This window comes from Pelodiscus sinensis, chromosome 31 (genome assembly GCF_052426305.1).
Source record: "Pelodiscus sinensis isolate ZL-2025 chromosome 31, ASM5242630v1, whole genome shotgun sequence".
Taxonomy (NCBI): domain Eukaryota; kingdom Metazoa; phylum Chordata; order Testudines; family Trionychidae; genus Pelodiscus; species Pelodiscus sinensis.
This window is the reverse complement of record NC_143082.1, coordinates 13967493-13984883: the sequence shown is the minus strand read 5'-3', so window position 1 is coordinate 13984883 and position 17391 is coordinate 13967493. Positions and strand designations below refer to the sequence as shown.

The 17391-nt window shown below is 61.2% G+C and overlaps 1 protein-coding gene across 2 annotated transcripts; it reads right to left on the bottom strand.

Moving 5' to 3' along the window:
* Window positions 1-8459: 8459 nt before the first annotated feature.
* LOC142818915 (glycoprotein-N-acetylgalactosamine 3-beta-galactosyltransferase 1-A-like) lies at window positions 8460-16327 on the bottom strand. 2 transcript variants are annotated; one of them, XM_075901736.2, is made up of 5 exons: window positions 16171-16327; window positions 13091-13328; window positions 11859-12523; window positions 9950-10157; window positions 8460-9081 (listed from the first exon to the last, which is right to left on the bottom strand). In XM_075901736.2, exons 2-5 carry the CDS (start codon window positions 13293-13295, stop codon window positions 8915-8917), a joined length of 1245 nt encoding a protein of 414 aa, XP_075757851.2. In that variant the 5' UTR covers window positions 13296-13328; window positions 16171-16327; the 3' UTR covers window positions 8460-8914. The 2 variants fall into 2 exon arrangements, with proteins under 2 accessions (XP_075757851.2, XP_089630904.1); XM_089774778.1 differs by having other exon boundaries at window positions 8940-10157.
* Between the last annotated feature and the right edge of the window lie 1064 nt (window positions 16328-17391).

Genomic DNA, 17391 nt, shown 5'->3' with positions numbered 1-17391 from the left:
CGACGTCAGGATGGTGCACGGTCTCTAGCGGAGTGCCCCAAGGATCGGTTCTAGGGCTGGTTTTGTTCAACATCTTTATTAATGACCTGGATGAGGGGATGGATTGCACCCTCAGCAAGTTTGCAGATGATACTAAGCTGGGGGGAGAGGTAGATACGCTGGAGGGCAGGGATAGAGTCCAGAGTGACCTAGACAAATTGGAGGATTGGGCCACAAGAAATCTGATGAGGTTCAACAAAGACAAGTGCAGAGTCCTGCCCTTGGGACGGAAGAATCCCAAACATTGGTACAGGCTGGGGACCAACTAGCTAAGTAGCAGTTCTGCAGAAAAGGACCTGGGGGTTACAGTGGATGAGAAGCTGGAGATGAGTCAAGAATGTGCCCTTGTAGCCAAGAAGGCTAATGGCATATTAGGTTGCACTAAGAGGAGTTGATAGCCAGTCGATCCAGAGATGTCATTATTCCTCTTTACTCAGCTCTGGCAAGGCCACATCTGGGGTATTGTGTCCAGTTCTGGGCCCCCCACTACAAAAAGGATGTGGACGCATTGGAGAGGGTCCAGCGGAGGGCGACCAAAATGATTCGGGGGCTGGAGCATATGACCTATGAGGAGAGACTGAGGGACTTGGGTCTGTTTAGTCTGCAGAAGAGACGAGTGAGGGGGGATTTGAGAGCAGCCTTCAACTTCCTGAAGGGAGGTTCCAAAGAGGCTGGAGAGAGGCTGTTCTCAGTAGTGACAGATGCAGAATAAGGAGCGATGGGCTCAAGTTGTGGTGGGAGAGGTCCAGGTTGGATATTAGGAAAAACTATTTCCCTAGGAGGAAGGGAAGCACTGGGATGGGTTCCCTAGGGAAGTGGTGGAGTCTCCATCCCTAGAGGTGTTTAAGTCTCGGCTTGACAAAGCCCTGACCGGGTTGATTTAGTTGGGATTGGTCCTGCCTTGGGCGGGGGCTGGACTTGACCTTCTGAGGTCTCTTCCAGCTCTATGGTTCTCTGATTAAACAGATTCACTTACATGGTTTGTTCGTTTTTAAAGTGTTACCAGACAATTTGTTGTTTAAGTTTTTTCTCATGCTAGTTTATCAAACTTCATTTTAAATAAAGGAAAACATGAATTTCTGTCCAACCAGAAAGGATTCAATGTTCTCTTTATTTCTGGCCGTGGTGGGGAACCTTTTTTGGGTCGAGGGCTGAGCTCGAACCACGGACCACGTGGGAGGCAGCCGCAGACCACAAAAACCTCCCCACGTTTTGGTTCCCACTCGCGTTCGAGCACGTTTGGGGCCTGTTGGCCGCTGTCCATCCGCAAGGCTCTCAGTGCTTCATGCGTGGCTCTCTCGCAAAAGGAGATTCCTTTCTCTGAGCACCAATCTTCCAAGGCGTTTTCGTCCAGACCCGCAGAGCGTTGCTGACTCGTTGCAACGGCTCTTTAACTGACCAAACTCTCCATCCCAAACTGAGACGAGCGTGGGGGTCCCAGCTTCATTCACCTGGCCCCATGGAGCCAAGCATGTGGGACGAACGGTTTCTGCGGCACCACTCCGAGATCCAAGGAGGGCAAATTGCTTGCACGCAGGCCTAGGCACAGCCCAAGATGGTCCAATCCAGCCACACTGAGCACCTCTGCTCCCACGCTGGCCAGCAAGAAGTCACATAAGCCCCCGCCTTAGACACGCCGGCTTTTCCTGGGGCCTTTGCCAGCACCGCACCGAACACTGAAGAGAGGTTCTGAAAACCCGTCTCCCCAGACCCAAGCGGGTTCTTCTGATCTCAAAGAGCCAGCCACAGTGCTGGGTCAATTTAGCCCTCAGCTCTTACCCCGTGGAGGGCTCTGCACTGATCCTTTAGACCAGGGGTGGAGGAGCCTCAGGCCTGGGGGCCGGATGTGGCCCCTGGCATGCCTGGATCCGGCCCCCAAGGCCTAGGGCTCCCCCCACCCAGCACTGGGGAGCTTGTGCCTACCACGGGGCTAGAGCATACAAGATCTACTAACCTGGCCCCACTAGGCTCAGGAATGCGGGGGGGGGGCGTTCTCCTCAATCAAAGGCCATATCAGTGAGTGGTTGTTTTGGGGGCGGGGGGGTTTTTTGGCTTCTCAGTTGTGTGTGGCCCCCGACTGACTTTCCTCTGAGGCAGCAACCCCTGATCCAAAAAAGTCCCCTCCCCCAGCGTCAGACTCTACTCCAAAGGTTTATCAATCAGAGAGAGACAGGAAAGGTCCAGAGTCCAAGGATTAAAGGAAACAAAACTCCGCACGGCAATTCCAAGGCTTTCAGCGCCGGCTTGCAGCTGAGATGGTGCAATCGGCTGTATCCTAAGGCTCTGGGCTGCACCCTCGGATTGGGGGGCCTAACGGTCCTTCCGGGCCCAGTTCATAGCAAAGATGCAGCTGCAGATACGACGTTTGTACCCCTGGATCCCCCTCTGGTGGCAGCAGCCCCCGGCACCGGTCCCCTCCACTTCCTACATGTGTCCAACTCTCCCTGTCCTTCTCGGGGCTCAGGCTGTTTACACCTGGCCTTGGTTTCTGGTGCCCTCCTCCGGCTTCTCCCCCATTCTTGTGGGGCCCGGAACAGGCCAGCGGGCTGCCTGCCTGGGGCTAGACGTGGCACGGCTCTCGGTTGGCCCCACAGTGGCAGCAGGGAGCTGCCCATCAGCTCCCCTGGTGCCGCGCCGTTTGGCCACGGCTGAGCCACGTCACCTGCCAGCCCTGGCTGGGTCACTGCCAGGCTACATCCTGCCAGCTGCACCCAGAGCAGCCAGCAAGAGGGCTTGCTATGCTGCTAGGGGCTGTCCCATCCCAGCCACAGATCCTGGCATGACCCTGTCTTTTTGGGTCACCCACACACCCTGCACTCTCCGGGTGTCTGGCAGCTACACACCGGGCGGGATTCAGAGTCTGGGGGAGCAGCCCAGGGTCCTGTCCACCAACAGTGGCTAACACCAGGTGCCCCAGAGGGAGTGAACAGAACAGGGAATCATCAAGTGAACCTCCCGTGTCACCCATGCCCAGTCTCTGACAGAGGCCAGGAACACCCTCCCTGCCCATCCCGGCTAAGAGCCATTGACGGACCTAACCTCCATGAATTTATCCAGTTCTTTCTTGAGCCCCGCTAAAGTCCTGGTCTTCACAACCTCCTCTGGCGAGGAGTTCCACAGGTTGTCCGTGCGCTGTGTGAAAAAAGCATCCTTTGGTTTGTTTTAAACCTGCTCCCTATTCATTGCATGGGGCGACCCCAATTTCTTATGTGATGGAAACAAGTAAATAACTTTTCCTGATTCACTTTCGCCACACCTGTCACGATTGAACAGCCCTCAGGAACATCCTCCCTTCGTCTCCTTTCTTTCTAAGCTGAAAAGTCCCAGTCTTTTTAACCTCTCTTCCCATGGGACCATTCCAAACCCCTCATCCTTTTTGTTGCCCTTTTCTGAACCTTTTCCAATGCCAAGAGATCACAGGCGTGTGCAGCACATTTCATTATGATGTGCGCCCTGGGGACTTTTTGTTTTTTTAAAGGCGAACATTTATTGAATACTCAGTCATAAAGGACATTATTTTTATTTATCAAGCAAACTAAAGAAACTAAAACTTAACTGAACTTATTTTTTTGTAAATGAACAACTAAACTTTACTTAAAAGAGCGTATCATGCAATTAAATGAAATTAAAACACAAAGCCACTTTTTTTTGAGACATTAGGGTGTGCCCGGCACACCCCCTGCACCCACCTATGCAAGAGATCTTTTTGGAGAGGAGGCAACCACAGTTGCACACATGATTCTAGACGTGAGCTTCCCATGGATTTATACAGCGTCAATAAGATATTCTCTGTCTTATTCTCTGTTGCTTTACGATTCTTAACATTCTGTTTGCTTTTTTGACTGCCACTAGTCACGTGCCTGTCTGATTTGTGTGTGTGACGCTGGATTGGCTCTGTGCTGCTATTCTAAATACAGTATGTACTTCTGGGAGAGAGCTACAGGCCTCACCCAGCTGTTCTGAAAGGCTGGCTAAGAGAGTCAATCGGAGTCTTTGGATGAAAATGGTTGTTTCTTGGCCACTGCTCACAACTGAGGAGTTTTGCTGTGATCCTGCAGACCAGCATGTGATGGCTGCCACGGACGGAGCCCCACCCAGACAGGTGCCTGACTCCTGTGCCAAATGCCATTTGGGGAGGTATTTTCACACGGCGTGAACAACATGAGCCATCGTCTCCAAAGGACCCTGGAGGTTCCTCCATTTGTCTCCAGTCCGGCTCATCAAATCAGGAGCATCTTTGCTGCGAGCTGAGCCCGAAAAGACTGGTGACCCATCATAGAAGCATAGAACTGGAAGAGCCCTCAGAAGGTCAGCAAGTCCAGCCCCCTGCTCTAGGCAGGACCAATCCCAACTAAATCAACCCGGCCAGGGCTTTGTCAAGCCGAGACTTAAACACCTCTAGGGATGGAGACTCCACTACTTCCCTGGGGAACCCATCCCAGCGCTTCACCACCCTCCTAGGGAAATAGTTTTTCCTAATATCCAACCTGGACCTCTCCCACCACAACTTGAGACCATTGCTCCTTGTTCTGCATCTGTCACTACTGAGAACAGCCTCTCTCCATCCTCTTTGGAACCTCCCTTCAGGAAGTTGAAGGCTGCTCTCAAATCCCCCCTCGCTCTTCTCTTCTGCAGACTAAACAGACCCAAGTCCCTCAGCCTCTCCTCATAAGTCATATGCTCCAGCCCCCTCAGCATTTTGGCTGCCCTCCGCTGGACCCTCTCCAATGCGTCCACATCCTTTCTGTAGCGAGGGGCCCAGAACTGGACACACTACTCCAGATGTGGCCTCACCAAAGCCAAATCCTCACACAGGACGTATCCTAGCTTCTAAGGGGTCGTTTCCCCCAAGGAGGGCTACATCTTTTTAGCCACGGAGGAAAGGAATTTGTATCTTCATACCACGTGGGCACAGGGCCAGGTAACCTGCTGGTTTTTATGTCCATGCTGACAGCGTAAAAGACACGAGGGGTTTAATTTGGGTTGCTGGCCCTCCGAATAAAATGTTTTAAAGCGAGAGCTGAGACTAAAGTGGATAATCCCATTAGACCTAATATGGGAACGGGGGTCGCCACGTGTTAGCTGAGCCGAGCGAATGGTTTATCATTTTTACCTTTGGCTTTTACCACTCGCACTTTTTGCTGATTTCAGACTAGAGTATTTTAACGCACGTTTTACATGGTCAGGACCCGCTTGAGTGGAAGGGGACTTCTGAACACGAATGTCATCGACTGTTTTTACCAGTGGGGGAATTTAACCCCAGTAGTGGTTCAGCAAAGGATGGGATTTTCCATTTGGCCTCTCCAGGGACATGTTCGATTTCTCCTATTTTCCCACAAACTGTAGCTTTCTTTGGAAGGTGAGCGAAGCAGAGAAACCTGGCCCGTAAGAATAAGGTTGGAAAAGTGGTTTGTGGTACAGTCGCTCACTTCCCTAATGCAGCCAGCTGGCCACTACCCCAGAGGCGAGGCCAAAGCAGTGGCTGCTCCCCAGAGGGGTCAAGAACCAACCGGCGTAAAAATGTCCAGGATTTCAACCTGGGGGTTGGGGCTGGAACCAGGGCAGGACTGAGGCATGGGCGAGCTGGGCAGCTGCTCAGGGCACCAACCGATGGGGGCCGCCTGGTGGCAGCTGTAAAAGGCACGTGGCGTCCCTTACAGCTGCCATCAGGTGCCACGTGCCCAGCTCCCGCAGCGCTGGCCTGCCCGCATCCCCGTGGCACCAGCCAGCAATGCCCTTTCCCCCATGGCCGCGGGACCCTACACGGCCCGGCGCACGCACCAACAGCAACAGCCGGGCCGGACTGGGCTGCGCATGTGCCGTGCGCCCGGCAGCGGCGCCGCACGCCCGGGCCTGGGGTGCCAGAATGCCTCGGGCTGGCCCTGGCTGGAGCTTAAGGGCACCAAGGAAAACCAGCACAGAACCCGGAGAGCCAGGACCAGGGGCTATAAACAACTTTATGGGACTGCGGGAAACTTGTCCACGCCCGTGACAATCATACAATGAGAGAATCCCAGGGCGGGAAGAGACCTCAGGAGTCAGGTCCAGCCCCCTGCCCAAAGCAGGACCAACCCAACTCAATCAACACAGCCAGGGCTTTGACCAGCCAGGCCGTAAAAACCTCTAGGGATGGAGATTCCACCCCCTCCCTAGGGAACCCAGCCCAGCGCTTCCCTTCCTCCTAGGGAAATAGTTGCTCCTTATCTCCAACGTAGGCCTCCCTCACTGTGGGATAAGTGGACATCCGGCTAACTAACACCCAGGAGCGGCTTGAGGCCGGCTGCGGCAGCTGGCACCCTAGGCGGAAGGCACAATCAGCACCCCCGCCTGCACGGCCGTCAAGTCATCATGGGGCGCCCAGGCCGGCGGCGCCTTAGGCAACTGCCTAGTTTGCCTAGGTTCACAGGCCGCCCCTGCGAGCATCACGCCGGACCATGGAGGTTGCCAGACTAGAGAGGTTCAACCGGTTCATATTTCACTTTTTTTTTTTTTCTTTTGTAGCCTGGCTTTTTGGTTCAGTGCCTCTCGAGCCAAGGCAACATGTGGCCTGTTACGGGTGGTTTTAACTAGGGATGTAATAGTGGAGTCAATTAACCAATTAGCAAATGCGTATAGGTTAATGCTATAGACCACACGCATTCCCTCCCCCCCCCCACTCCATGCCAGTACTTTTTTTTTTAGCAGGCTGGCCAGCAGCCCAGCTCAGTCCTCATCCAAGACCTACCCCCGCTGCGGCTCAGCATTTAAAGGCTACATCTAGACCGGCATGATTTCCCACGAATGCTTTTAACGGAAACGTTTTCCATTAAAAGCATTTGCGGAAAAGAGCGTCTAGATTGGCACGGACGCTTTTCTGCAAAAGCGCTTTTGCGCAAAAGCATCCGTGGCCAATCTAGACGCATTTTTGCGCAAAAAAGCCCGGATCGCCATTTTCGCCATCGGGGCTTTTTTGCGCAAAACAAATCTGAGCTGTCTACACGGGCCCTTTTAAGGACTTTTGCCTGAACGGGAGCAGCACAGTATTTCCGCAAGCAGCACTGATTTCTTACACGAGATCGTCAGTGTTCTTGCGGAAATTCAAGCGGCCAGTGTAGACAGCTGTGAAGTTTTTCCCCAAAGCAGCTGCTGTTGCGGAAAAACTTGCCAGGCTAGACACAGCCAAAGTGTATTAAGAGCTGGGTAGGCAGGCAGCCTGGCTCAGTTCTGGCTCGTGCCAAGTTCAGAAGCTCAGATCCCTCCCCTCTGGACAGGGCTGCCCAGGGACTATAGAACAGTCGACTAACTGGTAAGAATTCATGAAGTTCATCGACTACTCAATTAACTGATATTTAACACCCCTAGTTTTCATGTCCCCCCCTCCTCCGGAGTCCCCTCCAGCACCAGCCACATCCCCAACCAAGTGCCAGCATCTGCCTGCTCTGAGGTTTCACCCCCGACTGGCAAGAACAGGCGCTTCTGGGCTGGGCTTAACCCCCCTCTCCCCCGCATACACACCCCTACACCCCACAGGGGCAGGCCTAGCCGGGCTGATTCTGTTCTACATTATAATTTTGTTTGTTTTACTGGCTGGTGACAGCAAACTGGCTGCAAAGAGTTACCAGGTCTGGGCCGGTGGAGAGATCCGGGCATGAAGACAACGGCAGCTTGGTCCCTCCCTGCTACAGCCGGGGAACGTCGCTTGTTTCCCGTCGCCATTGGACTTTCATCCTTCTCTCACTAGACCTGTCAAGGCTGGAGGCGAAAGGCCTGGCCCAGCGCGCTCCGTTGGGTAAGAGCAGAGATTGCCAGGAAACTGGGCCTGTGGCGGGTCCCTTGGGATTGGTAGAACCTGTTTGGAGGTGGCGAGATGGATTTTCACAACCGCTCCGGCGAGGGAGGCGCGGTGCTGGGCATGACACAGAGGAAGTTGGCACGTCCAAGGGGGTTGCTTGTGTAAGGTCTCGCTGGCCAGCGGGGCAAACAGACGAGTTCGGGGGGGGGCAGGGCAGGCTGCAGCCCCAGGATGTGACCCTCTGCGCGGCGCCCCCAGCCGCCTGGGATATTACACCTCCCACAGGGGTTCCCCCGCTGCACCCCCCATTGGCTGCACCCCCCATTGGCACACCACCACCCCTCCTGCCCCACCAGCAGCCCCTCCCCCGTGCCCTCCCCCCCAGCCTTGTATGAAGCCCCAACCACATCCCCAGCCAGGTACCAGCATCCGCCTCCCCCCCCCCCCCGCCATCCCTAAGGTTTTGCCCCCAACTGGCAAGAGCAGGCACCTCTGGGCTGGGCTCAACGCCCCTCCCCCCATGGGGGCAATCGTAGTGGGGTGCTATGGGCACCAGCCTCAGTACCCCTCGGCCACGGGTGCTGCGCTAGGGGCAGAGCTCACAGACACAGGCGGGGGGGAGGGGGGCAAGCTCGGCCCAGCCCCTTGCTCTCTCAAGCCAAAGCAGCGTTTATTAAAGCCCCGTGAGCCCCTCGCTTCCCCCCACCAGGGTAGTGAGACCCCTGCCCAGGGCGCCCCCGGCTGGCACCATGCGGGCGGGGGGCTGCCCCGGGCAGTTCGATAAATAAAGAGAAGCTGTGAAGTTATGTGATCCAGTGCAGGATTCCTGCTCACCCAGCAGTGGTACGATCCATGGCAGTGCCACAGAGTAGCAGGCTGTGGTCTCCCCCAACGTCCCCTCACTGTGCAGTGGTATAATCCGTGGCCACACCCATGGCTTGATCATCCCACAATATCATAATCATTGCTGAGTTCCTGCTTGCCGCACAGTGGTACGATCCATGGCAGTGCCGCAGCGTAGCTGGCAGTCGTATCCCCCAACGTCCCCTCACTGTGCAGTGGTATAATCCGTGGCCACACCCGTGGCTTGATCATCCCACAATGTCATACTCCATTGCTGAGTTCCTGCTTGCCACACAGTGGTATAATCCATGGCAGTGCCACAGCGTAGCTGGCGGTGGTATCCCCCAGCATCCCCTCACTGTGCAGTGGTATGACCCGTGGCTTGCTCTCCTCTAGTGGTATGATCTGTGGCAGGGCTCCAGCTCCACCTGCAATGGCATTTCCCATGGCCCCCTCACCTGTCAGTAGACTAATCCACGACAGGGCTCCAGCTATCCCTCATGAGCCCCTCACCCTGCAGTGGTATGACCCATGGCTTGCCACGATTTACCATGGCTCAGGCTCTGGGTAGCTCTGCCCTAGCCTGCCTCTCCCACGCCTGCCCGCCACTTGGTCCCCTCTGCCAAGAGCCTGCCCCCATCCCCCTCCAGGATTCCTTGCCACCCCACCCCACATGTGCCCCTCATCACAGCATCCTGCCTCCTCCTCCCAACAAGAGGGCAACTTGCCAGCTTTCCCTGCCCCACATGTCCTCCTCTGACCTCCACCCACGTGCCCTTCCATGGAGAGGAAGGGGGCTGCCCCCAGGCCTCAGCCACCTTGGGACAGCACCTTCTAACACCCCCGCAACCTGGAGTGGGCTCTCGGTGGCTCTGACTACCTGCCCCATCTCCCCTGCGCCTGGTGACCCTGCCCTGTTGGATGAGGGTGAGGGGAAGGCTGCAAAGACCCCCCCCCCCCAGTTCCACACCCGTCGGGATCTGGATATCTCCTAGGAGCAGGAGGAACCTGGTCTGGTGGAGGAGCTGGAGCGTGGCACCATGGAGCCCAGGATGCCTAAACCCCCACCCCAGCCCCCCTGCCCCGGAGGGGACCCTTATTGGGGGTCCCTCTGCCCCTCTACCAACAGGTAATTAGTGCCAATGAACTGGGAGAGGAGCTACACTGAGACCCCGCCCCCCATCATCCAGCATGGGGGGGTGCCACGTGGCCACGGCTCCTGGGCCCTCCACGGCCAGCACCGAGCCTCCGGGCGCCTGAGCCCGGCCCCACCCTACAGTCTCTTGGTGCCCGAGCCTGGCAGCGTGGCGTTGGCCCGCTCCTCAGCGGCCCGGGGCTGCTCCCGGTGCAGGGGCAGGCGGGCGGCGTTCTCCGGCAGGGGCGGCTGGAAGCGGTAGCGGTAGCCGTAGGGCCGCAGGTGGTAGGTCAGGAACTCCAGGGTGTACATCAGCTCGGGGCTCACGTAGTGGAAGGAGATGGCCAGGTCGGAGCAGCACCGGGGGCCCTGCGGAGCACAAGGGTTAACGGGCGCGGCGCTGGAGGGGGGAAGCAGCGGGAGGGGGGGAGAGGGGGGAGCTGCAGGGAGGGGGGCAGTGACATTAAAGTGACTCCCACTTGGAGCCCATCACAGGGGCCCTGCCCCACAGCGTTCCCAGGCAGGGAGGCAGCAGCTGCCTGGCCCCCCCTATAAAAAGCCGAGCGGGGACAGGCCTAGGGCTTTGGCTGCTCTGAGAGAAAGGGGATTCAGGACTGGGGGGGGGCTTCTGTTCCTGGGGTCTCTCCCCCGGCTCTGTGGGGAGTTGCCCGCGTATGGGCTAACACCGGCCTGGGTAGGGCCAGGGCTAACCGTCCACAGGGGGCACAGGGAGGCCTCAGATCCCCCCAGGCACAGTCCCTGGAGGCTGCCCCAAACCAGAACACTTGGGGGGGGGGGTTGCCTTTCCCCTCCTTGCGGGCTGCAGGATCCAAACTCGGGGGGATGGGCCCCTGCCGCTGGATTCGCTCCCTTGCACATGCTCCGTGTTCAGTGGGGCACGGGGGGCCCTGCCATTCCAGACCCTGGGGGGCTCAGTGGAGGGCAGGAGCAGTGGGGCCAGAGCCCCCACTCCCCGGTGCTAGCTGCTCCCGGGCTCCGGCGGCAGCAGGAGCTAAGCACCGACTGCTCCAACCCCGAGAGCCCAGCCCCGCTGCTCCCCCAAGGCAGCGGCGGGTCCCTCCTGCCGGGGTCTCCAACGGGCAGCAAACAGCAGCGTGTCGGGCCTGCGCCCCCCCTGCACCCCAACCCCCTCCCTGCCCCTGGGGGCAGATGGCTCCTGGGCCAGGATCCAGCACCGCTGCCCGCCTGACGTTACTAACTCCGCCCGCGGACCCACCGGATCCCACTCGGCGCCGCGACCCCCCGACCGGCCCCAGGGGCCCCAAGGAACCAGCCAATGTGGGTGGGGCTGAGCCCATTTCCCCATCCCCACTACCAAGGGAGGCACCGGTGGGACCCAGGGAGCTATGCAGGCCCCGTGCGCTGCCAGGATGTCCTAGCTCCGGCATCCCGGCCTTAATCCTGGAGCAGAGGCGCAGGAGCCAGGGCTGCCGGCGGTGTGCAGGACCCGACGCTGGACCCATGCCCAACGCTCCGTGTTTCGGTGAGCCCTGCGAGGAGCGAGTCCCAGGCGGCCTCGCACGCTGGCGGTGCGCCCACAGCTCCATTTGCATCTCTCTGGGCGGTGCGCGTTGGCCCGCGCCCCAGTGCACAGCCACATTTATGCTGCACACAGATGGAAGAGATTTGCGGGCACAGTGCCAGGGCGCTGCCCCCAGCCTGGCACCCAGGGCTCCGGCGCTCCCAGCTCCTGGCCTCCGCCCCCTTACCTCTGTCCACATCTGCCCCTCGTGACCTAGAGCCACGGCCGGGCCTGGCTCAGCTCTGGGGAGAGGGGCCACGGAAAGGGCTGGGGGGAGGGATGTGAAGTAAAAAGCGTGGGGGCTGCTGGCTCACAGCCCCCCACGGCACAAAGGGGTCCCCCACCACAGCCACGGAAACGGCTCCCGTGGCCACGGAGAAGCTAGAGCAGCAGGACTCAACGTGGCCTCCGCTCGGAGGATGCCCCTGGGGGAAGAGCTAAATGCAGCTCGGGAGGGCTAGGAGGGGCAGGGAACACAGCCCCGGGCACTCCTGCCCAGAGGGTGCCACAGGCAGCAGGCCACGTACCTCCACGATGGGATAGTAGCAGTAGTTCCAGTACCAGAAGCTCTTGGAGAACTTCCCCGTGAGGTGGGACTCGGGCACGAAGGGGTGGAAGGTCTCCCGCCCCGCGGGGTCCCGGGAGTCCCCGGCCCGCACCCCCATCTTCTCCATGCACTGGCCCAGTGCCAGGTCCTCCACCGAGGTCGTGTGGCTGCAGGCCTGGGTGCGGAAGCCCTCCACGAAGCGCCGCAGGGCCTCCTGGCTCAGGACGTAGCCGGCCCCGCCGCTCATGTAGCCCTGCTTGGCGAAGGGCTTGAAGCGCTTCCCGAAGTAGACGGGCTCCTGGGGCGTGTGGTTGGCCAGCAGCCAGCGCAGGTTGTCCAGCACCACGAAGGTGTCGTCGTCGGCCTTGAGGAACCAGTCGGCCTGCGCCAGGTGGTGCTGGTGGACGTACTGGAAGGCCCGGATGGTTTTCCAGTACAGCTGGTCCCGGCCCTCCTTGGTGTCCAGCCCCACGGCGGGGAAGCCGTCGTCCCGCACCGAGCTCATGAAGAGCACCACGTTGCAGTGCCGCGCCCACGTGGCCTGGACGTGCCGGGCCTTAGTCTCCAGGTTGCTGGGGCCGGTCATGACCCAGCAGAGGATCCGCACCTTGTGGAACAGCTCGGCCGCCACGGCGCTGTCCTCCCCTGGGGGCACAAAGTGTCAGAGACCCGGGGCGGCCTGAGGACACCCCCCTGGGACTGCGCTGGCCCTGCGGGCACCGTGTCAGGGCTCCCTGCACCCCCAGCGACCTGGCGCGCATGCTGCCGTGGGTCAGGACAATGGGAGAGGAGCTGGGTGGGGGGCAGGGCCTCTGTTTACTGAAGCTGCAATAAATCCGGGCCAACAAGGAGGGAGAATTCTCCACACCCTCAGAGGACAAAGTCTGACTTGGTGCCCAGCCCCAGAGCCCGGGGAGAGGGGACGCTGCCTCTCCCTGCCCCGGTGCCAGGATCCCCGCATCTCCGCCAAGCAGGCTGAAAGGCTGCAGGGGGACTGGGCACGTCCGTGGAGGGGCTGGGACCGGCAGGTGCGGATCCCCCAGGTGCAAAGGCTGCTAAGAAGCTCTGCCCGCCTGTGCCCACCTCACCACTCGGCCCCCGGCCCTGGCGTGACTGTGCCACTCCCCCCCCCCAGCTTCTGCAGGGTCAGTCCACACCCCTCCCCGTCCCTGCACAATCACCCAGCACCCTCCCCCCCGTGCCATGGCCCACCTGAGAGGTGCGGGTGGCCAGAGCTGAGCAGGGCCGGGTGCTGGATCACCCAGAAGGAGTCACCGGCCGGGCGGGGCGCCGGGCTTTCGGGTTCCTGAGGGGCCGGCTGGTGCAGGCCGTTGAGCAGGTAGAAGGTGCAAGCAAAGCCGGCCATGATGCCCACATGGAAAGCCAGCCAGGAGCTCTTGAAGAGGCCCAGCGCCATGGTGCCAGCGGCCCGAGAGGCTGTCGCATGGGCCTAGGGACAGGCAGCTGGTGAGACCACGGAAGGGCCAGGCGCCGTTACACAACTCCCCCTTCCTTGCACCAACTCCAACATTCGCTCGCTCCCGGCAGAGGCCGAAGCTGCAGGGCCGGGGCACAGCCAGTTGGGAAAAGCTCGGCCTGCCCCTGCTCCGGTGTCCACGCCCTGCCAGGCCCCTGGGGCAGGATCAGAGCACGTTGCTCCCTCCCACACCGCGGCAGAGACGGCCTCCCCACCTCCAAAGACGGAAGCCAGAGGCACACGCACCAGGGTGCCACGAATCAGGCTGGGGCACCGCAGGGAGGTGCCCGGTGGCAGCGAGACCGTGGCAGGGCCCTGCGCGCCGAGGGCACCGCCTGGCCGAGTCCACCCAACCGATGGCGTCAGGCTGGGCCCACCCGCCTGGATCCACATGGTGGGGGGGGGTCACTGGGAGAATCTAGGCAATTGGGGGAGGGGGAAAGGGAGGCAGGGCCCACCCCTTGGGAGGGAAGTAACCGGGAGGATGGACATGGGGATTAGCCCTGGGGCAGGGGGATAAAGGGAGAAGCCCCCTGCGGCGTGGGCAATATTCTAATTTTTTCTACCCACGTGCGGAATAAATTTTGTTCTGCGCACCGAGGCACGTGCAGATGTGCACCCCCAGCAGAACCAGGGGCTGCTGGCTGGGCAGCTGCCCAAGCGCTCAGCTTACAGGGACCCCAGGTTGCGGGGGGAGGGGGGACCCAAAAGCTCCCCAGCTGGGAAGTTCCCAGGCTGCAGCAGCAGAACCCAGCCCTGGCCCTTCCACTAAGCACAGCTAAGTGGCAGCGGCTGCTAATTAATAACCAGCTCCCAGGGAGCTGGGGGAGAACAAACCACCCCGGGGTGGGGGTGGGGGTGTCCCAGGACTGGGCTTTGGTGCCGGAGATGCATCGGTGCAGGGGAGGACATGTGGGCAGATGGAAGGGAGCAGGAGGGGCCAATGTGCCATGGGGCAGGTGCATGTGTGTCTCCCTCCGAGCAGCCAGATGGGACGGTTTGGTCTCTGCTGTGCCCTGCCCAACGGGGCCACAGAGCGGGTGCAGGCAGGGGAGGCCATAGGGCCACACCCCCAGGACACTGGGTGAACGTGCCAGGAGGGTGATGGGGACGTGTCCCCGGGGTCTGCCCTGCCAGGGCGGGGGGAGCGCCTTCTTCAGAGGGGGGGGCTAACCTGAGCTTCCCCCCCCCCCAGGCGATGCAAATGACTCGGGTGGGGGGGAAGAAACCAGCCAAGAAGTCTTCCTGGGCAACAGCTGGCTGGAGCCAGCCCCCCTTCTCCCCCCCCCGACCCACCCAGCCAGCCCTGGCATCTCCCCTCCTTGGGTGGGTTCTGCCCTTCCACGCTGGGTGTCGCCGAGGGGCCCTGTCCCCCCACCCCCAGCTGCAGCCAGAGGCCTCCCAGCCGGCAGGGCGCACGGGGGTGGGGGGGTTCTTGGTTCCTGGGGACCCGGCATAGCACACACTGGTCCGCACAGGGACCGAGAGCAGCCGGGGCAGCCCAGTCTGGGGAGAGGGGCCCAGAGCCAGGGCGCTGCCCCCTCCCTGCAGCCTAAACCAGCCCAGACTGACTCACACCCCAGCAACCCGTCCCAGCCCTGCAGGCAGCCCCGCCCCTGCCTTAGTCCCCTGCCCAGGTAAAAGGGGGTCCCCGGTCACACCCCCAACCAGGCTCAGATTACAAGAGAGCCGGGGCCACTGGGTATATGCTGGGCTGGGGCAGCATCCCTCAGTGAGTCACACCCAAAACTCAGCTCCCCAGCCAGGCATGGATGCCGTGCTCAGGGAAACTGAGGCACGCACGCAGCGCATCACAACCCCGCAGCACAGGGCAGTAGGAGCCCCGTGCCACGTGAGCTGCGGGAAGACACAGTCCCCGCTTCGGCACACTGGGACCCCCGGCCTCCTGTGCGCAGGACCGGCAAGGCAGTGGCTGTGACCCCCAAGCCCAGCGAGCTGGAGGGGGGTGGAGCAGAAGCAAGCGTCCGGGCTGAACTAGGTCAAGCCTTGCCAGCGAGCCACGCGTGGGGGAACCAGACCTCCCTCCCCCAGCTCCACCTTCCCCACAATGGGCCCAGTCCCTTTGCCATGGGGGGGGGGGAATTGCCCATGATCGCTCAAGGGGGGGGCATAGCCCCAGGAAACCAGCAGCTCCCCAGAGACTCCAATAGGCAGGTAGGATCCAATAAGCACCCCAACCCCCCCCCCAACCAGCCAGCCACCTGAGCTGCACCAGAGATGGGGAGGGGTTTCCAAAGCAACCGTGGGGGCAGCTCTGCCCAACCAGACCCATGGATGGACAGAGGGACCCGGGAGCAGGCACGTCAATAAGGGGAAGGGGATTTTGCAGGCGGATGGGACAGAGGGGTGGTGGGTGGGGCCAGACAGAGGGGACCCCCAAGGAGACGGGGGGGGCTAGGGCTATACGGGGCGGACCCAGAAGAGACGCAGTGGTGGAGGGATGGGGCCAGGCCGGGGGACCCCCGAGAAGACAGGGGGTAGAGGCAGACCGGGGGACCCCCGAGCAAACAGGGGGGTAGGGGCTAGGGCTATACGGGGCGGACCCAGGAGAGACGGGGGGTGGAGGGGTGGGGCCAGACCGGGGGACCCCCCAGGAGACGCGGGGGGGGGCTAGGGCTATACGGGGCGGACCCAGGAGAGGTGGGGGGGTGGAGGGATGGGGCCAGACCGGGGACCCCAGGGGCGCGGTGGAGGTACCGGGGTACCGGGCAGAGGGGTGTTTAGAACCGGGGCCGCTCTGACCTGAAAGCCCCCCAGGTCTGGGGAGGGGCCGAGAACCCCCCCGCCCCGTTACCTCGCAGGGCCAGGGGAGCAGCGCGGGGCGCCCCCCCGACGGCAGCAGGACCCCGACCCAGGCCGCCGCCTCCCAGCGGAGCCTCCGCAGCGGAATCACCCGAACGCTACATTGTATCCAGTTGGGACACGAGGCCCCGCCCCCCAGCGCCCATTGGCCAACGGGCTGCCCCCCCCCCCGAGCCCACTTCTGATTGGCTCGAGGACCCCCATACGGAAGGGACGAGGGGGCGCTGGAGCAGGTTACTTCCCGTGGGGGCAAACTCCCTCCCCTCGCAGATCGGGGGGGGGGGGGCAACAGTGGGGGAGGGGCCGTCACAAGGCGGGACCCTGTCCCAGCCGCACCCCCGTCTGCAAACGCGGGATGGGCAAAGGGCCAGGAGGGCTGGGGAGCCCCCTTTGCCTGCCCCATAGCCGGGTGTGTCCCTCCCCAGCGCCTGCCCCTGCCCCATAGCCTGGTGTGTCCCTCCCCAGCGCCTGCCCCTGCCCCATAGCCTGGTGTGTCCCTCCCCAGCGCCTGCCCCTGCCCCATAGCCGGGTGTGTCCCTCCCTGCCCCATAGCTGGGTGAATCCCACTCCTTCCCTGCCCCTTGTATCCTTGCCCCATCCACAGCTGGGTGTGTGCCATGCCGCCTGCAGCTTGCCTGGCGGTTCTACCAGTTTGGCAGGAAATTCATTTCCCAGCTTTTCCCTTGAGCCTGAGTTTTATTGGCATGGGCAGGGTGGAGCCCAGCCCTCAGGCAGGGTGGGGGGGGGGGTGTATTCACCGGGGGCAAACCAGCCCCCGCCGCCATGGCCCGGGGCAGCAGACTGGGGCCTGGTCTCCACAGGGCACATGTCTGTTCTGCCCTAGGAACAAAGAGCAGGAGCAAACCACAGCCAGCCACTGATCTCGGGGCCAGGGAAGTGCCCTTCCTGTCACCCCAACCCTGTGTGTGCACCCAACGCACCCCCCAAGCCGCACCCCGCTCAGACGGGAGCCAGCCATGCCACCACCCAAGGATGCCAGCCGCAATGGGAGCCTGAGATGGGGGGCCTTGCTGGAGGAGACACATCGGCCCCCCAGCCCCCCAGCCCTGCCAGCCTAGCCCTGAAGGAGCCATGGAGGATTCTCGCGCTTGGGGGCAGGAGTGGCGAGGGGATCTACAGCATGACAGGCCCCTGATCGGACTTGGTGCCCCCGTTGGATACGCCCGAGCCAGCTGCCAGGCGGGGCCAGGAG

Bases quoted from the DNA above. Each gene is read 5' to 3' on its own strand.
- LOC142818915 (XM_075901736.2), bottom strand. From the start codon at position 13,295: ATGGCGCTGGGCCTCTTCAAGAGCTCCTGGCTGGCTTTCCATGTGGGC. The intron at 12,524-13,090 runs GTGGGCCATGGC...TTGTGCCCCCAG, and splicing joins TGGCCACCCGCACCTCTCAG to GGGAGGACAGCGCCGTGGCG. The intron at 9,082-9,949 runs GCTCGGGCACCA...ATGCCATTGCAG, and splicing joins GGCCAACGCCACGCTGCCAG to GTGGAGCTGGAGCCCTGCCA.